The 19,785-nt window shown below is 47.7% G+C and overlaps 6 protein-coding genes across 6 annotated transcripts; 4 read left to right on the forward strand and 2 right to left on the reverse strand.

Annotated features, from left to right (window-relative positions):
- Positions 1-517: 517 nt before the first annotated feature.
- Positions 518-5,013, forward strand: N7478_000565 (putative TMEM1 family protein; the record flags this gene model as incomplete). Its single annotated transcript, XM_056916780.1, has 4 exons — positions 518-554; positions 620-3,132; positions 3,206-4,288; positions 4,369-5,013. 4 exons carry the CDS (start codon positions 518-520, stop codon positions 5,011-5,013), a joined length of 4,278 nt encoding a protein of 1,425 aa, XP_056784660.1.
- A 2,198-nt stretch (positions 5,014-7,211) lies between these two features.
- On the forward strand, positions 7,212-8,688 carry N7478_000566 (oleate delta-12 desaturase odeA; the record flags this gene model as incomplete). The annotated part of the gene is made up of 2 exons (XM_056916781.1): positions 7,212-8,211; positions 8,282-8,688. 2 exons carry the CDS (start codon positions 7,212-7,214, stop codon positions 8,686-8,688), a joined length of 1,407 nt encoding a protein of 468 aa, XP_056784661.1.
- Positions 8,689-10,089: 1,401 nt separating this feature from the next.
- Positions 10,090-10,743, forward strand: N7478_000567 (uncharacterized protein; the record flags this gene model as incomplete). The annotated part of the gene is made up of 1 exon (XM_056916782.1): positions 10,090-10,743. One exon carries the CDS (start codon positions 10,090-10,092, stop codon positions 10,741-10,743), a length of 654 nt encoding a protein of 217 aa, XP_056784662.1.
- A 226-nt stretch (positions 10,744-10,969) lies between these two features.
- N7478_000568 (uncharacterized protein) lies at positions 10,970-12,284 on the reverse strand (the record flags this gene model as incomplete). The annotated part of the gene is made up of 3 exons (XM_056916783.1): positions 10,970-11,871; positions 11,940-12,095; positions 12,167-12,284. The coding sequence occupies 3 exons, from the start codon at positions 12,282-12,284 to the stop codon at positions 10,970-10,972; spliced, it is 1,176 nt and encodes a 391-aa protein (XP_056784663.1).
- Positions 12,285-14,547: 2,263 nt separating this feature from the next.
- N7478_000569 (uncharacterized protein) lies at positions 14,548-16,180 on the forward strand (the record flags this gene model as incomplete). The annotated part of the gene is made up of 5 exons (XM_056916784.1): positions 14,548-14,682; positions 14,722-14,983; positions 15,042-15,233; positions 15,287-15,687; positions 15,761-16,180. 5 exons carry the CDS (start codon positions 14,548-14,550, stop codon positions 16,178-16,180), a joined length of 1,410 nt encoding a protein of 469 aa, XP_056784664.1.
- A 488-nt stretch (positions 16,181-16,668) lies between these two features.
- Positions 16,669-19,180, reverse strand: N7478_000570 (Dehydrogenase E1 component; the record flags this gene model as incomplete). Its single annotated transcript, XM_056916785.1, has 3 exons — positions 16,669-17,186; positions 17,243-18,564; positions 18,615-19,180. The coding sequence occupies 3 exons, from the start codon at positions 19,178-19,180 to the stop codon at positions 16,669-16,671; spliced, it is 2,406 nt and encodes an 801-aa protein (XP_056784665.1).
- Between the last annotated feature and the right edge of the window lie 605 nt (positions 19,181-19,785).

Below are 19,785 nucleotides of genomic sequence, written 5' to 3' on the forward strand. Positions count from 1 at the left end.
AAATGTTTTTTCCCCCAGTATTTTAGATTGGAATGGTGAGCTCATTTAAAAAGAAAGTCTATATCTCGAAGGTATACCTCTAAGATAGTAGGTAGGATTGAAGCCCATGGAGTTGACGAGGGCCTACACACCTGGCGCCGCCCAAGTAAACATTGCAGTATGTGTGTTGATACATGGTCAGCCCGATGGACAGATAGGACAAATCAAATAATTCAAATCAAATCCAGGGACCTAGGAATTGCTTACCATAAGCTTAAACTCCTTGAGTTGTTGATAGTGTGTTGGGCGGTGAATATTCAGGGCATAAACTGCCAGCAACAGAGCGTCATTGGCCCCATAGATGCGGTGGATGTGGGCCCCATAGCTGGCCTCGGGGGTTTCCTGACTTCAACAAACCCCGCGACTCGACAGCTCCAACATTTAACCAAAGAGGTATACAGGTGTACAGCAGTCCGTATTGTCCAGTCCGGCATGCTCTGATTGCCATTGGCTGTCTCCCGAATTGTGCCCGGGAACCATGGACCCTTCACAGGAGGCCTCTAGCAATGTGACCGGTAGGTTCCTCCCAAAACAATCGGAAAGTTGAATATCGTAATACTTACTGAGTGCGAATAAACAGTTGAATATACGGATCCATCCGGTCTCTTTCCTCAAATCCAACCTATAATCGAATCAAAGCTCCCCCTGAAGAACCTCCACTGGAAATCACCCACCCGCCCCGTTCGGTCGATCGAATCGCTCCGCATCGGATTTGTCTCTGCGCAGGCCGAAAGCGCAGAACCCAAATCGTCCAGCGATGGTGCCGGTGCAGCCCCACACAGACGACACCAGATTCCTGGCTTGCGACAAACTCCATACCTGAAAATTTACCTCCTCCGCTGTGACGACAACGATACCTACAAGGCCACGGCGCGGAAAACAGTACGCGAATGGATTAAGGCTCAAGGCTCGCAAGCGACTGGCAGTGCCCAGGAGAAGCATGATGCTTTTGAATGGCTCATTTTACATGTAGTTCAAGATGGCGAGGGTGCAGAGAAGGCGCCTGCGTCCACTTCGAAATGGGGTCGGGGCACAACCACAGTGCTAGAGAAGATCAAGGCGGATTTCAATACATCGTCAAAAGCTGCCGTGGATCGTGTGGCACAGCTGCGTCTGCCTAAAGAGGGAACCGCCAAATCCCCTGAACTGGCCGAGCAGCGCGAGGACTTGATTGACAAAATGAAGAATGGCATTCTGGCTTCCTTCGACCTGCGCGTGGCTCGCTACGAAGAAGATATCAAGGAAAAGGACTCACAGCGAAGTCTTCCTGGCTGGAACTTTTGTACTTTTTTCATACTCAAGGAGGGTCTTGCGCGAGGATTTGAAAACGTTGGTCTCTTCGAAGATGCGCTTGTCGGGTATGATGAGCTGTCTGCCGGCTTGGATGCCACCATCCGTGATCAAATCCAAGGCAATACGCAACACGGCGGTGAACTTTTGACTTCCAGCAAGTCATTGATAGAACAAGCGAAAAAGGCACTAGAAACTGGGCCTCCGGCCGACGACAGTGACAAGACGGAGAAACCTCAAGTAGAGATACAGCCTGCCGACTTCCCGCTAATCTCCAACAAAATGCCATACCGTGAAATGATTTTGGGAAGCGATATATCCATCTTCAACTTCCGCAACTATATATTCTCTCGACAACTCACCTTACTCCTACGAGCTGCAAGAGCTCCGTCGGTCATTGGAAACGAAACGGCTACACGTGATAAAAAGCCTGCAGACCTCATGTTACTGCATGAGATCTGTGACAGATCTACAGAGTTCATCAGCTTGGCCGCGCGCACTCTTCGCTATGACCTGGAGATCGGATTGGAGGGTGTGGAAAATGATGCCAAGGCAGATTTCATCAACAACACAGTGTCTTCGTTTGCATATTCAGCTTCTTTGCAGATTCTCGATCAAACTTTCACAGACAGCCTTACGATTCCCGAATCGTCTCTTCATGCGGTGACGCAAGCCACCCAGGGCTCTGGACCTAGTGGCCCGGCGATTGACAATCGTCCTCAAGCTCCACGTCGGACAAGCTCCCTGATCGCTGGTCCTGGTCGTCCAGTTATGCAGGACATGTCTGATGTAAGCTCCCTTCAGCGCCGTTCGACTCTGGAACATCCCAAACAACCCCCTGTCATTATTCAAAAGACAGGATCCGAGCAATTGGCATCTGGAAGGGGTGACCTGTTTTTGCTGGCCCGTAGGTCTCTTGAGGAAATTGCAAAAAGACGTGGCTGGTCAGAAAAATGGACTGACCTGGGCCTCCTTTTTGATGATACACATCGTTCCAAGGCTGGCGGCCTTGAGGAAGTGTCGCTGAACGACGAAAGCGAATCAAAGCCACAAGAGGATAAGAAGGCGCTCCAGAGTTCGTTGATTGGCATCGAACTGCCTGCATTGAAACAAGGATTGGGATCCAAAGATTCGTTCCTGTCGTTATACGAAGATCTCACAGATAAAATAATTTGCCATAACATGGCGGCTAGTCGCGCTAACACTACGGAGCATGCACTCGCTGATATTGCTATTCTACGGTTCCGCCAAGCTGACTACGAGACGGCTGCCTCATACTTTCACCAAATGGCGCCGTTTTACGGTAGCAAGCTTTGGGTTGTTCTCGAGGGCAGCATGCTCGAGCTCTATGCCCGATGTTTGAAGGAACTCAAGCGTAACGAAGACTATGTTCGCATGATGCTACGATTACTATCCAAATTTTCCATGTACTCTCAATCCCAACTTTCGGATCGACAGAGGGCATTATCTACGCCAAAATCAGTATTGGATCAGGAGCAACTTTCAGAGTATGTTTCTGATCTCTACCAGGGCTTGGAAAATTTACAAAAGGATGTCACTACCTCTTTGTTTGACTTCTTTGCCGACCTGCACGTTGATCCTGCCATCCGGTTATATGATTCCAAGGACGGGTTCCAGATTCAGATGACATTGCGCTTTCTTCTGGGTCCTGAAATCAAAATCAATTCAATCAAAGTCAGGCTGGTCAGCGCTGGCTCATCCCAGAATGGGGAGCATTGGATTGAGAAATCAACCGATTTTGTGATTAAGTCAACAAAGACCAATATCCTCATCGACTCTTCGGTAGGTCCGCTGCTTTTAATTTTTAATTTTTAATTTTTTTTATATGGGACTCTTTAGCTAATTATTCCAACAGACTACTCTCCAAGGCAAATATCTCGTGGATCGCCTTGAGATGAAATCTGGGAACCTTGTTTTCGCATTCAACAGTAACCAGAACTCTTCCCTTCCGATTGGTTTCCGGGAAGCAGATGATGCAGCCGATACAGACAATCGACCATACGTCTTCTGTTACCCCCCTCCCAATGGGCTGCAAGCAAAGATCGTGTCCCCGCATCTGATCAATCTTGAGGCTATGCGCACCCTTGAGCTGGAACTCAACAGCGGGCGCAACGATATAACGAGTGGCACACTGCGCGTCCGACCGGCAACAGCAGGACTTCGGCTTCGCATCTCAGAGGCAGAGGTTGTAGAAGGTGAACTAGATATTACCGCAAACAACGATTCGGGAACAATCGAGTTCACCAAACTGCCTACCCAGTCGTTTGTTCGATTACGGATCCCCTACACCGCCGAGGAGGCCTTGAACAGTCTATCTGCCCGGGTAGAGGTTGGATATGAGACCGAACAAGGCCGATTTGCTTTTACGGCCGTGCATAGCATTGTTGCCACGCTTCCAATATCGGTCAACGTGCAGGACATCTTCAAAGACGAAATGCTATTCTCGCGATTCACAGTTAGCCCCGCTATGCTGATCCCTCTCCGCATCACCAACTGCAGCTTGCCCAGTTCAGAGGCCTATGAGGTGCAATCTAGTATCACAGGCCCCGTTACTTTGGATGTTTTCCCTAAACAACCCGCTTCTCTGCTTTACAAGATTTGCCCACTGGGAAGCACTGTCAAACCCACCCCAGCGGGGAAAAACAACCTACGCCTGCGTGTTGATTTCACCTGTGTGGATGATGAATGCCTTGACGCGATTGAGAAATCATTCACCGCAGCCATTGAGTCTAGCCCATACAGCCAATATGCAGCCCTCCTCACGTCACATATTGTCGGCCGTTTCCGGAATCAACTATCTACTGCTGATATGGAGGTCATTGGCCTTTTGCGAGAGCTAGAGATGTTGCCGTATCAAAGTATTCGATGGGATGAATTGTTGGGCGGACTCAAAGAAAGTACAGAGGAGGTGCGAGAGTGGCTGACGGCATGGCACGAGGTAAGTTGATTTGCTACAGATGTGTTGATCTAATCGAGTATTATATTCATACTAAACTAACTTTTCCTTCCTTGTTACAGAAAACCCCCATTATCCATCTTCCATCGGATCCCAGCATTCCCCACCGCTCCATCGTGATCCCTGTCGACATTCCCGAGATCCAAGTGGTTCACACAGCGGAGCTACAACTTCAACCCGCCCTCGATGTATTCGCCGATGGCACCTCCCACACAGCAGTAGGCCAGATGATCACCGCTGAGCTAACCCTCCGCCACACACGCCGCTGGTGCACCCCCACAAACCAGGAACATGCCGGACAACCCCTCGAATGCTCGTACGAGTTACACGCCAATCCAGACCTCTGGCTCCTGGGTGGTCGCCGGCGCGGTAACTTCCTAGCACAAGATGGGGAAGTCACCAAATTTACTGTTCTGCTTCTTCCCCAGAAACCAGGCCACTTACTTCTACCCGGACTAGAAATTCGCACATTTACGCCATCTCATTTGCAGCCTCCTTCCGAGCCAACTAGGACTGATTCCTCTGTAGCTCCGGCGGGGCCTGTCCCGCGACACCCTATTCCCTGCGAAGTGGATTATCGGAATCATGGCGAAACAATCCTTGTGTTACCTGATCTGCGGAAGACCACAGTCAGCCTCAGCGCCTCGGGCAGTTCGGGCGGGGCATCGTGGCTGGTGGACTCTGAGCGACGAGGGGAGGTACACTAAATGCTGTTACAGATGTACGGAGTAATGGAGGGTGATTTCTATTCCTCTTTGTTTTGTATTTCCTTTTTTGTTTCTTCTTCTCATCTCATGATGCGGTGGCGATGCAGGTCTTGAGCCTATAGCCTGAGCTAGATAAGTGTATAGATCTACGAGTGATGAATACGTATTGTACAGTGTACGCACGGGTCCACCCCAAGTTCATAATGGCCCCGGCCATCTTACAGACTAAGAAATTTCAATATTTTTTTTTTTCATTATTGAGGACTACACTTCGTAGACTAATCACAATCAATCTAAATAACATGGCGATCTCAGCCATCCACAGTACTCCGCAGACTAGAGATAATCAGGTTACTCTGTGGACTAAGTACAGTAGCCCTGGAGTATTATCGCAGCGCTGCGAGTGTTTTGAGTTTTGCAAAATGACAGGAGTGGGGGCACGCTGATTGGTGGGGGGAGCTCCTCAACAAAAAAAAATCTCGGCGGGCCCCACGGCCCAACAACAGGGGAAGGGGGAGAAGTGACCGCCACACGAATGTACAATGGGAAAGAGGTGTTGATTGTAGGATCATGCCATTAATATATTATAATTAAGTGGAATCGTATGGTTTGCGGAGGAGAGACCAGGAGATGGACTTGTTGGGAAATACATACTATTATACTAGGAGTAGCCATAGTAGTACAACTAAAAGTCGATATACTTATACTCCGTAGCAAAAGCCACACTGTTTTATGTACTGTATAACCTACCACCTGGGCAACTGGGTGGTTAAAGCTGAAATACATACCCGAGTCCGTGATATTGCAAATCTATACCCCAGTCTGTCATTCTCCATCAAAACATTCTCCATCACATGCCGGCACGCATGCCAATTGCCACCAGCGCGGCGTGGACCAATCCGCAGCGCGATATAGTCCAGTAGGTCTGGGTCTGGGTGAGCACGAAAATGACCCGCCGAGGTCGATCGCATGGACCTAGGCCTGCATGTGATGTGAGGACCAATCTGTGTATTTTGAAACAAAATACCAGACAGAGAGTATTTTCAAGTTAAGTAGATAAGATAAATAAGGCATTAGTTATTAAATTTGTATAACATTGTATATATTATATGGAAGAAAGGAGGGAACGCAAATACTATACCAAGGACTGTATACTCCGCTCCGCTCCGGGTAAATGTTGAGAACCCAATTAGGTTTGGGTTCGATCGGGTCGCCACAGAAGCCATTCTATAGGTTTTCCAGGTGGAAATCCCCAGGACCTGAAGAACCACTCGGTGGGGCCGAGTATTTTTCACACATCTTTAATTTGTTGGTCGCGCTTGGATCTACTGATACGGACAGTGGGTTGACGCACGATCGGGTGGAAGTTCATGCAGGAGGACTTGGACGGTAATTTGGGGGCTGTTCTGTTCTGGATTATCTTGTGAAAAAAGTCGGTATTTGTTGTAGTTTGTAGAAATCAGTCAATCAAGAGGTGGAGATAGATTGATGGAGATGGAGATGGAGGATGGACAAGGATAAGGGGGCGAAAGTGGAGGTGGGATTTTGAGGTATTTTTGCAAATTTAAATTACATTTAATACATGCTCGTCCGGACACTTTTGGTGCGTTTAGGGGATGATAAGACGGTACATAAACACTGATTGTACCATATGTACTGAAAATTACACAGTGGTCCATGGACCCCCCAGCTTCAGTCCCTTTTTGTTAGTGTTTTAGTGTTTTAATGGTTTTCTTTTTTTTTTTTTTTTTACTTTTTCTGTTTGCGTGAACCATTTGGCTCCAGAGTCGATCTTCTTTTCCTCGCGTTTTTTCTCTTATACTCACGGGGTTACCTTGTGTCAGCAGCTCCACCGCTCCTTGACCTCTTCTTTTTTCTCGTCAAGGTTCCCTTCTCCTTCCTGTGTAACCGCAAAGGAAAACTCAGTGCTTTCTCTCCTTCGTAAGTTGTTGACCTTCTCTATCGGCCTGTCCGATCTCAATGAACTGACCCTCTGCCCCCACTTCGAACAGATTTGCGAGGTTGTAGAGCTTGGATTTGCTCCAGCACAAACTTCTCCCCGTCCTCCCTCCCCAACACTTCGGGTTTCCTTGTTGTCATTGGAATTGGAGTATCTCAACCCTCCCGACACGAACATAAAAGAATCGGCAATAGACTTTGCTCGTTATATTTCTCGTCTTTTTGCATAATACCTCGTCATGGCGTCCACTGCTGTTTCCGCCAAGCGCAATGCGCTTCGTCGCAACCCCACCGAGTCCTCGGTCCCCAGCTCAGAGGCTGCTTCGCCCTTCGACAGCCCTCGCCAGTCCCCTTCGTCGACTTCACTGTCCTCCTTGGGTTCGGACCAGGAGAAGACCAACTCCAAGATGCTGGATACCTATGGCAATGAGTTCAAGATCCCCGACTTCACCATCAAGCAGATCCGTGACGCTATCCCCGCGCACTGCTTCCAGCGTTCCGCGATCACCAGTTTATACTATGTCTTCCGTGACTTTGCCATTCTGGCAACCATCTTCTATGTCTTCCACAACTATGTCACCCCCGAGACTGTGCCTCTGATGCCCGCTCGCGTGGCTCTGTGGACTCTTTATACCATTGTCCAGGGTCTGGTCGGTACCGGTGTTTGGGTCTTGGCCCACGAGTGTGGTCACCAGGCTTTCTCTCCCTCCAAGGTCCTGAACGACACTGTCGGTTGGTTCTGCCACTCTCTGCTGCTCGTCCCTTACTTCTCCTGGAAGATCTCCCACGGAAAGCACCACAAGGCCACTGGTAACCTTGCCCGTGACATGGTGTTCGTCCCCAAGACTCGCAGCGATTACGCTACCCGTGTTGGCAAGACCCTTCACGAGGTCGGCGAGCTGATGGAGGATACCCCCATCGTGACTGCCTCCAACCTGCTCCTTCAGCAGCTCTTCGGATGGCCCCTGTACCTGATCATCAACGTTACTGGCCACAACAACCACACCAAGCAGCCCGAGGGCCGCGGTAAGGGCAAGGCCAACGGATGGTTCGGTGGAGTCAACCACTTCAACCCTGACAGCCCTCTGTACGAGGCCAAGGATGCCAAGCTGATTGCCCTGAGTGACCTCGGTCTCTTCCTCACTGGCTCCCTGCTTTACACCATCGGCTCCAAGTTTGGCTGGCTCAACCTTTTGGTCTGGTACGGTATCCCGTACCTGTGGGTTAACCACTGGCTGGGTAAGTTCCCTTTTGATTTCCATGTGCTTGGTCAAGACGCATCAGCATCTCTAACAATACCTTCTTATAGTTGCCATCACCTTCCTGCAGCACACCGACCCTACCCTCCCCCACTACCAGCCTGAGGTCTGGAACTTCGCCCGTGGCGCTGCTGCCACCATCGATCGTGACTTCGGCTTCGTCGGTCGTCACATCTTCCACGGCATCATCGAGACCCACGTCCTGCACCACTATGTCAGCAACATCCCCTTCTACAACGCCGATGAGGCCAGCGAGGCCATCCAGGGCGTGATGGGTAGCCACTACCGCACCGAGGCCCAGACCGGCTGGACTGGTTTCTTCAAGGCCATGTGGACCAGTGCCCGTGTCTGCCAGTGGGTCGAGCCCAACGAGGGTGCCAAGGGTGAGAGTCAGGGTGTGCTCTTCTTCCGCAACGTCAACGGCGTCGGCGTTCCCCCTGCCAAGATGGCCAAATAGATTCGGCCCTATTACCTACCTGCATTGTTTCAACTTTTTCTTATCGTTGTTGATTGGAAGCGATAAATCTGCCATTGCTTTTATTTTCCTGTGATCTTTTGGGTGTATACTTATACCTGTTCACACGCATACACGAACGTCTTGATGAAATTTCCGCGAGAAATAGAAGAAAAAGATGGTTTGGTGTGCTGCTGCTCTGGCGCTTTTCTCAAGCAAACCCTTCTCTTTTCATGTTGTTGTTCCTCTTTCTAGATTATCTTGGTTTTCCTGTTTGTTTGTTTGTATCTCTTGGAGATGTGAGCTGGGCAGCAGAAGGGGTGGTTAAAGCTGGAAGAAGGTTCTTGAGTACTGAGCTAGATGAAACCCAAGACTGTTGATACCGTCCTGATATAGAGATGATTTCTGCCCTGGTCTCTTGATCTTGGTGTCTGCCATCTTCTGAATGATATAATTTCTCATACCACTTTTTCCACAACGTAGAAGTTTGAATGTCTCTCGTTAGTAATATTTACCACTTGTCTTCTTCCCAGCATATGTGTAGGTTAGATCAATCACCGTAGCATCATAAACCACAGGTGAAGGTGGTGATCTCATTAACCAGCCTCGTCTCGTAAGGCAACAGCTTTAATAAAAGCACCTCGACTTGTCAGACAACATAAGAAGCAGTCACAAGCCCTGAATAAATAGTTTATGTGTACGGGAGAAGTAAAGAGTTAAAATAAATCTTTGAAGATTTATCATGCTTCGTGGACCAGTGGCAAGACGTGACGTGACGTTGGACAAAAAAAAACAAGGAAGCAAGAAAACCGTTATTCATTGCGCTTGCGGGGTAAACAAGTCGATCCACTTAGATATCAGGACCGCTTCATTGGTGTATTGGTCACGCGCAAAGCTAATTTTTATCCTCGAAATAAACATTTTGTGCATTTTGGATTATTTGGTGGATGTTTATGGTGTCTATTGGTTTATGACTCTGTGTATGAATATGATAGGTAGGGTCGGAGTATATGATGGGAATCTACTATCCGGTTGACGGCCAATAACTTCAAGGTGCCCAGGCAGTGATTGGGATGCGTTATACTTTGTTCACGAGGCGGTTAGCACTAGTATAAGTCTAGGCATATATACTTTACTGACCTCGGGTCGTAGATGTTTTCAGCATTTGTGTAGATTTTGAGGAAAACTTTAGGAATATGGAGTATTGCATGTCTACTAAACTGGTGGCTGAATTACCTCAAAAGAGTAAGAGAAGAAGAACTCTTAGGTGCTCGTATATTGCTCTCATTCAATGTCAGGGACTCGAGCTACACCTCTCTCAATCATCCTAATTGACAGGCCCTCATCTCTTCCTCCCACTGATAACACATCTACAACTCGCGCATACCCTTTGCTTCTGGCAAAATGTCGAGCCCAAAAGATTCCAGCATGTTCACGGTATGGCTACAATCGTATACAGAAGTACCCCAACAGTCCAAAGCAAAAGTACCTTACGGCCTCGACGGAGATGGGTGGCGGCATCTTCATCTTCTTCCTCTCTCCCTGATTGGGTTATCTCTTGAAGAGACTATTCAAGTTCATTCTATCGTCGATAGCCATCTCTATCTTTTGTCGCCCAAGCCTCTGCGATACATGCCGTCATTGTTCCGATATCTTCTTCGACTGCCAATTGCCAATGTTAGCCGGCGCAAAGTGGAAAGAGATCTGATTACCTTTATCGGGTGGTATATTCTCCATGATCTACCGCCAGATACACCTCGTTCGATTGTCGATGCAGAAACCGTAGAAAGTCACGAATCACGAGTTGAAAGGGGTTTGAAAGAAATGAAAGGATGGGACTGGGGTGAAGTTGACGAACTTTTTCTGGAAATGGCGGAGCCTGTTGTCCGCGATTGTCGATCTGTCAAAAAATTGACTGATTTGGCTGGTGAACCACCTGCTTCTACAAGTATGGACCCTGATGATGGACTCTGGCTGGTAATCACCGACCAGCTAGTCTTTTGGTGGTGTGTATTCCATCATGGTCTCCAATCACTCGGAGACGCTCAAAGTACTTAGTTAATAATACAGTCCATTCTCGATTCCTCAAATTTTAGTTACATTAATACTGTTACTGCATATCTAGTGCTAATTATAAGGCGATATAGTCAAGGATGACGACGTCTTGTAAAGTGTGCATTGTACAGCCAAGCAGGTATATCAAGAACTCGTCGTAGTCCTAGTAAGCTCAAGCATTGCTTATTAAAAACTTTTGCATTCCAAGTTCCTTCTTAGCATCTCATTTTTAGTGGCTGCCCTTGGCGGCATGCTTGGTAACGCTAAAGTTGTATGATGGTTTCATATCGTTCTTGACGGGGTAGTAATCAGCGCCCTTGAGCTTCATGTCACGAGCGTAGTACTCGAAGTTCAAAGATTCATAACTGATATCCAAAGTGACAAAGCCGTTAGCTGCCTGCATGGCATCAGCACCAAGCCATTTAGCATAGGGCCCGAGAGGGACACCGTAGTTGCAGTCACCGGCCTCAGCGTAGCCAGCACCACCAGTCAGAACAAAGTCCATTCCCTGATACTGGTAGTGTGCCATGCAGTGATCGTGGCCATTAACAACCACCCCGTTATTTTCACGAACGACATCAATAAGTGGCTGGAGCTCGGTATAGTTGGACGAGGAAGAGATGTATCCATGGTGAATTTGCAGAATCTTCCAGGTGGCATCGGACTCGGCGAATGACTTGCGCAGGAACTCAACTTGCGTGTTGGTATCTTTGTGGCACGAAATGACGTAGTCGGTGTTATAGACAGAGCTGTTATCCTGATATTTGTTGATGAAGCAGTCGGAGTCGACAACCACGAAGGTCGCGCTCCAGTTGGATCCGGTTAAGTCGTAGGTGTAATAGGGTAGGTTGTCATTGCCAAAGTACCATCGGTCCTCCATCAAGGGGGCAATGCGAGTTTGGAAGTCGACACCGGCCTGCCCAGCGACGATATCGTGGTTACCTAATGCCTGGTACCAGGGTTTGCCGTCGAAGGCTTCGCCAACGTACATGTCGGCCCACCCTTCGTAGAAGCGCTGAATGCCTTCCGAGGTGAAGTCGACGCCACTGTCGTAAAAGTTGTCGCCAACTGAAATGAAGGCAGAGCAGTTCTTTTGGAGACAGACCTTCTCGATATACCGGGCGGTACGAGCTGTTTGGAACTTTCAGCATACGCGATTGGGTAGATCCATATTTCATGATATGTAGGGGGAAACTGACTTTCTTCGATTGTAGCATTGCTGATTGCCTGGCGGTCGCCGGCATCGCAGTCATTTTGCAGAGCGCGAGGAATCTCTACACCTGCAGCCTGGAGCTTGGGCGTGGCAGTGTTGCAGAAGTCTAATGGCAAAGGCTGCCAACCGGTCCAGCCATAGTCTATTGAATACAATCCTGGTGAGCCCTTTCTCCACACAGCAACACAAAAGACCATCATCATCTTCTCGTACCTCCAAGAAGAGCAACAGTGAGCGTTTCCGCGCCAGTCGGGGCCACAATGGAGTTCTTAGCGGCGGAGGCGCTGAGGGCAAGGCCTAAAGCCAAGACAGTGCGAGACATGGTAGACATGTTGCAAGCAAGAAGATTCAAGTGCTCGAAACCGCTGAATCTGGATAAATTTATTCTTGGTTAGGCTTATATACATATAAAATACGAGATCCTGGAGACTCTCAACATGTATGTCACCCCAGAGTCCTGACAGGTTTCTTGCGCAGTGCGCTATGCTGTTGCCTGTCTGATATACAAGAGCTCAAAGCTTGTCTGTGATTCTAGAAGAACTCAAAAAATCCTTGCAGCTAATGGGACCTTATACCGGGCTCCTGTGCTAGGAACAATTGGTTGGCGATGATATCAAGAAAGAAATGCGCTCGGACAATGCAATCTCCACGGTATCCGCTCTGCCGTAGTTTTCAATTTGCCGTACCAATCAAAGGGACTTCCCGTCCACACGTGGGAATAGATCGTGTTTTAAGGGTTTCATGACAAGAAATTTGAAAAAAGCAATATAAACCGTCGGAGGTTTCATTGATATTTCTTTTCGAATGTTATTTACTCAGGTCCGGTCTTTATACAGGGTCCTGCGGATCGATACATCTTTGCCTTGTCATTGTCCGGCTGATTGGTGTCATGAGCTTCTTACCATCATCAATAACTCACTTTTTGTGCCTTGTCCGAATGTAGAAGATTTTCGAGTTTTGCGAGGCCTATCAAGTCACCTTCGATTGTCTCCATCTAAAATTTCTCGATCTAGTCCTCGGTAAATCTGCCGCCGAATCAATCACCCAAGCGTCGTTGTTGCTATCGATCAAACTGATGGCAGCTTTGACGTCGACCCAAATGATTCCAGGTTTGTGCAACTCGCGACCGTAGTTGATGTTTGTAGTTATAATCTCTCCAGTAAGTGCGAAGGTCGTTCTGAGAATTTGAGTTCGAACTGCACTCCAAACTCTTGTATCTTGGATTCGCAGAATCCGAGGCCAGCCAAATCGGGTTCTATCCGAGACAGAAAGGTAAATCCTCAAATAACATTAAAAGTCAAATGAGCACCACTTTTCAATCATTTCAAGTGGGACCTGGCCTGAAAATATCTTTACTCTACCTGGTATGAGTCATGACTATGGCGATTATGTGAATTTTAAGGGCTTTAGACCGCCACCATATCTTCGAGGACACCTGCTTTATCACCGCCCTTTAACACAACTACATCACGCGAAACCAATATTATCGGCGCCTTGCCTGCGAAACTTGATGAACCCAAATGGGATCCGAAGATGAGGAGCGATGAGGAGCCAAGGCAAAAAAAATTAGCTCGTTGGTCGTGAACTTCTCTGCCCAATAAGATCATCATCTTTTCAATTTCCGCCGAGGTGGCTTCAACTTGAACCCGATATAGTGGTAACCCCCTGGAATGCTCTCCGCTGTACGAGAGCTCTCTCCATATGATACGACCGACGAAGAAGAAATTTAGAGTAATCAAAACTTCTATTCCGAAATGGCGCTTGGGATAGTTTCGGCTTTCCCGAGACGCTTCATTCATTTGACGGGCCGTGCTAGGTGCCGAAGCGGGGCCCCAGTCTTTCCCAACATCTTCGTTGGGGCCTTCCAGTTAAATAGCCCGAGGGGGTTCCTTTGCTGCTCACGGAAGGTAAATTGAGTTCTGTCTGCAAACTTGGTCCCGCTGTGGGAACGCGGTATGCGGTGTTTGGTTTGAACATGGTCGGAGATCCTGCGAGTTGGCGTCAGTTTGCAGAATAAGTGGGCCTTGCTACGTCTCCAAACAGCTTTTCTGTGGGCTAAGGAGAGGAGAAATATTATGATTTTAACCCCTCATATCTTGCATTGGAAGAGCTTTATATAGAGTAGACGTCTTAGGCGACAGATAAATAGCGCACGGATTTGGTACAACAATTGCTGGATGGATGGCTTTTTTTGTGGAATGAAATACTTGCGGTTCCAAAGAAAGAGTCTCGGGATCCTCCGACTTCTCTCTTTTGCCCTCTCGGGTTCTCAGGGGTAATGGTAGCCATAATCAAACTTCCCGAGCCCTGGACCTGTAACTGCAATGTAATCCGTCAGACCCGATCACGCGGGGGTAACCCGCCCGCATCAGCTCCAACTGTCGGCTGCGGGGTGCGGGGCCCCGCGCCGAGCGCCCTGTATAGTTTGACCCCATAAATTCTCACAGTGACAGCCGGCTTTTGTAATTGAATGGGGATCCGTATGATTGGATAGAGTTTTCTTTGCCGGATATAAGTAGTTCGGCATGTAGCCCTGTTTTGACGGGGGAAAAAAAGAGAAGTGGAACATTTTCTCCCCACTTCAACTCGTAGCCATGCCCGACTCAATCGATAACAAAGAACTTGGCCCTGTGCCATCTCAGAATGGCAATGGCCCGGCCTACGATGTCGTTTTTGGAGAGATCACAGAAGATGGTCCCAACTACCGCAATGTGCATATTTACAGAGAGGTATGGGTACAGGAAATCCTAGTTCTGACTCTTCGCTAGGTGGGATTTCTAGGAACGGTCATTCTCATGATGAAGACTCAGATTGGCTTGGGCGTACTCGCGATACCAGCAGCCTTTGATACTCTGGGCATGGTACCAGGCGTCATCTGTCTGGTGGCTATTGCCTGTATTACGACCTGGTCAGACTACATGATTGGTGTCTTCAAGCTTAACCATCGTGAAGTCTACGGTATCGATGATGCAGGCGCCTTGCTGCTTGGGAAGCCCGGTCGAGTAATTCTGTCACTAGCATTCTGCCTCTGTTTGCCTCTCTAATCCAATGCAAGGAAATACCAACACTAACCTTATCAATTACATAGATTGGGTATTTGTCAGTGGCTCCGGTATTCTAGGAATTTCTATAGGGTTGAACGCAGTTTCATCCCATGGCGCATGTACGGCTGCCTTCTCTGCTGTGGCTGCTATCCTTGGATTAATTTGCTGTAGTGTGCGAACACTTGGCCGTATTACTTGGCTTGCGTGGGTGGGACTTCCTTGTATTCTGACATCTGGTTTGTTCAATCGCGACATCCTCAACACCATACATACTAACTCGAATGTTCAGTTATAATCGTTACCGTCGCGGTCGGAATTCAAGATCGCCCTGCTTCTGCTCCCGCGCCCGAAGTCGGATCAGACTGGGTATCGGACTGGAAGGTTGTGGGAAACCCTAGTTTCACGCAGGGTATGACGGCTGTTTGCAATCTTATCTTTGCCTTTTCAGGGACCCCTGGGTTTTTCGCCATTGTATCCGAGATGCGCAATCCTCGTCAATACACATCTGCCCTACTATTTTGCCAGGCTGGTGTGACTATCGTCTACGCCATTATCGGCGGAGTGGTTTACTATTATTGTGGCTCTTACGTTTCATCGCCTGCTCTCGGGTCCGCAGGCGGAACTGTTAAGAAAATTGCTTATGGCTTTGCCCTTCCAGGCTTGATTGTCACCACAACAATTGTCTCTCATGTGCGTATTTTTTCTCTCTCGTTCGGAATTGCTCATTTGAGATTTGCTAATCTGTACTTCCCTTTGATTTAAGATCCCAGCAAAGTACATTTTCGTTCACCTTCTTCGAGGCTCACGACATTTGAACAGCAACACAGTAAAGCACTGGGCTTGCTGGTTGAGTTGTACCCTGAGCATCATTGTTATCGCCTACATAATTGCCAGTACCATCCCTGTCTTTGACTCCTTGGTTTCTCTTATTGGAGCCTTGCTTGGAACGCTTATGTGCTTCCAGCCAATGGGCGGAATGTGGCTATATGACAACTGGAGCAAAGGTAGAAAAAGCTCAAAGTTTTGGCTCCCTATGGTCTGTTGGAGTATTTTTGTTATCATTCTTGGATCTTTCTTCACCATCGCAGGTACCTATGCTTGCGTGGTTGGGATAAAGCAATCATACGATGAGTCTGGTGGATCCTCTGCTTTCTCTTGTGCTGACAACTCGAATTCTTCTTGAGGAACACAATAGGCGGAATCTTTTCTGGATTGATTTGAAGGAGACTTAGACCAAGAAATAGAATACAGGCTTATTAGATGTCAAAAATTGAAACATATATAACCCAGATGGGTAGTATGTTTAGATTCCAAGCTTCACAAAATAAGAAAATATATTCAAAGATATTCAACCTTGGAAGTTCTCGCTGCGGCAAATTTTCTTTACTCTTGTACCTTGCACCTGCTGAGTAGGTCCACGTTCTTTTTGGCAGAAAACTACCACTAAAATGTAAATTTTTTTTTTCAATCTATCTCAATTATTTTTTCAAAATTTATCGCATAGGACTCGGTACAGAGTCCCGAGATCGGGATACCCGAGGGCCGCCCCCACATCCATATTGCCTCGATTACGTTTCAAGTCGCGCAGATATAATATTCCTTGTCTTCGCTTTGCTATTTTTGTCATAGCTATTGATAGGAGCTCACAACTGAAATATTTAGGAATAGCCCTCATGAGACTTGAAAAGCTTCTCTCAATAAAGCTGCCTCCTGTGCTCGATGCTCCTTCGCAAATCCCGTTGCAACGCTTGGGGTAGCATTTCGACCTGCATATCGCACTCCGAGACCCTTGTGTGCGTCCATATTATCAAAAACGGTTTCCAGTCGCTGTCTTACAAACTCCCACGGCCCACCGTTCAACGGCTCTTCCTGACACCAGACTACATCTGTCACATTGGGGTATTGGGCAAGATCGTCATTCACTTCCTGCCAAGGGAAAGGATATAACTCTTCAAGACGGGTGATGGCGGTATCTGTAACTCCATATGTATCACGATATTTGGAGAGCGTGAAATATACCTGTCCGCTGCAGTAGATTATTCTCTTGATCTCGGATGGCTTGTTAATTGAATTGCCGATTGCCGAATCTGCAATGAGCGGCTGGAATCGAGTGTCTCCGATGAAGTCGGCAGCAGAAGACTTGACCAATGAATTTCGGAGAAGTGATTTTGAAAAAAGTAAAATCAAGGCTGCAAGTGAGAGGAGTGTTAGTTTCCTACTACCCAGAAGGGAAGAGCCCACTCACGTTTTCGGAATTCGCGATGCACTTGTCGTCTCAAAACATGGAAGAGATTGGATGGTGTGGTCATGTAGACTACTTGCATATTGGCGTCTTGATACTTTCGTTCAACTTGCTGGGCTGTCGGAAAGTTGCGACCGTCCTCACTACATAGTTGCAAAAAGCGTTCCATGCGAGCCGAGGAGTGCTCTGATCCTTGTCCATCAAACCCATGCGGCAAAGATAAAACTAAGCCACTTCTGAGAAGCCATTTGCTCTCAGCAGAAGAGATAAACTGATCAATGATGCACTGAGCATTATTGGCAAAGTCTCCAAACTGGGCCTCCCACATTACTAATGCGTCGGGATACATGCAAGAATAGCCGTAATCAAATCCCATTACGCCGTACTCACTCAGCGAAGAGTTACCGATGGTAAATTCGGCTTGTGAATCGTCAAGATTGTTGAGGGGTATGTATTTTGAGCCGGTCTTCTGGTCATGCAGCACGGCATGTCGTTGAGAGAAAGTACCACGCTCAACGTCTTGACCGGAGATGCGGACATGATTCCCTTCCAGACATAGACTACCCATAGCTAGAGCCTCGGCAGTAGCCCAGTCTATATCCTGACCTTCAACCAGGCTCTGCTGTCGCTTCTTAAGAATGCGCTTCAAACTGCTGTGGACTTCAAATGGATTTGCCGGAACTCCCAGTTCCCGTGCAACAGAATCTATCGCGCCTTGCGTGATCGCTGTTGACTTTTCGGGAAGAATTTGTTGGGAAACCTCTGAGGGACTCTTCATATCCCCCCACGGTTCCATAAGATATTCGCGATCAATAGCTTGTGGAGAATTGCTATTTTCCAGACTCTCCGTCAGTTCTCTCCAGACCCTTTCTTTCATTTTCTTCACCTCTTCAAAAGTCACAAGTCCGTCTTGACTCAGCCTTTGAACATAAAGCTCCAAATGAGGTGTTTTGTTCTTGATTTGTTCGTACATCAAAGGCTGGGTGAAGAAAGGTTGATCCATCTCATTATGGCCATGCTTTCGATAGCAGATCATGTCAACCCAGCAGTCCTTTCCAAACTGGGCACGATAATCAGCTGCCAATTTACAAACAAAGACTGAAGCTTCCACATCGTCAGCATTGACATGGAAAACAGGGGCATCTATGGTTTTCGCAATGTCCGAGGCATAAGGCGATGACCGCGCAGACTCGGCGTCCGTGGTGAAACCGACTTGGTTGTTTATGATCAAATGAACCGTTCCACCAGTCTCATAAAATTTCAACCCTGACAGACCCATAGTTTCATAAATTACACCCTGACCTGAGAAGGAAGCGTCGGTATGGCTGTTCAAGACCATTGTGGATGATCTATCTCCGCCTTTTTGATGCTGAACAGCTCGAGCCATTCCCTGGCCAAGCGTGTTCTGAGACTCGAGGTGAGATGGATTTGGAAGAATCGAGAGATTGACCTTTTTCCAGTCGGTGTTTTGCGCTCGTAGTTAATGCCAAGGTGATACTTGACGTCTCCGGGAATGTTGTGTCGCGATTCAGACTCAAGAGAGAACTCGCTGAAGATCAACTCATTCGGCTTTCGCCCAATGTTGCTAAGAACGTTCAACTTGCCTCGATGACAGCATGGAAACACAATATCCTGAACGCCATTTTCAGCGCTAGCGTCAATTATTGCTTCCAAGGCCGGCACTTGGTTTTCAATACCCTCAATACTGAACCTTTTCGCATTAGGGAATTTGGCTGACAAGAACTCTTCAAAGACAGTCGTCGATACAAGCGTATCGAGGATCCGCTTCTTCTCTTCAAGAGAGATTTGATACGAACCTTTTGTCTCCAGACGCTGGCGGATCCACTCACGTTCTTTGCGTGTAGAAACATGATCGTACTCGGCTCCAATTGAGTTGCAGTATATGCTTTCGCAGCTTCCAATAATTTCACGAATAGTCATTGGCTCACTGCTCTCAGGAGAAAGATGGGGTAAAATTGTTGGTCCAAGAGCGACGCTGCATTCTAGGTCGACATCACTGAAACCGTAAAACTCGGGTTGGAGTTCTTCTGGAGGCTCGAATCTTTTGTTTGGAAGATCCAGAGGGTTTGTTTTCGCTTTTTTGTGACCATGCTTGCGATATGCTTCAATCAGGCGCTCAACTTTGTGTCCATTGTCGGAAGCCACAGATGAAAAAGATGCTTGAGTACATTTCTGGGGTTCCGGATGTGGTTCCAATCCCAGTATAAAATGCCTGGATGCATTTGAAAATTTGGGTGTTGGTAGATCTTGTTCAATGGCATGGAAATATTTTTGCCAAGATTCATCAACAGATGCCGGATCCTGACACCAACTATGATACAAGCCATCTATATAGTCTGACGAGTTTCTCAGGGAAGCAGCAGAATATAACTGATAGGCATAATTACTATCGCAATCCAATCATGAGGTTATTCTGTACTCACTCTCCGTTGAGTAATTTGCGAAGATGCGCTTTGATTTCCTAGCCTAGGCCACAAAGTCCCCCCTGTAACATTCTTATGCACATTTCGTGCGATGCGCAAAGC

This window comes from Penicillium angulare, assembly GCF_028827245.1.
Source record: "Penicillium angulare strain IBT 27051 chromosome Unknown utg000001l_segment0_segment0, whole genome shotgun sequence".
NCBI lineage: Eukaryota > Fungi > Ascomycota > Eurotiomycetes > Eurotiales > Aspergillaceae > Penicillium > Penicillium angulare.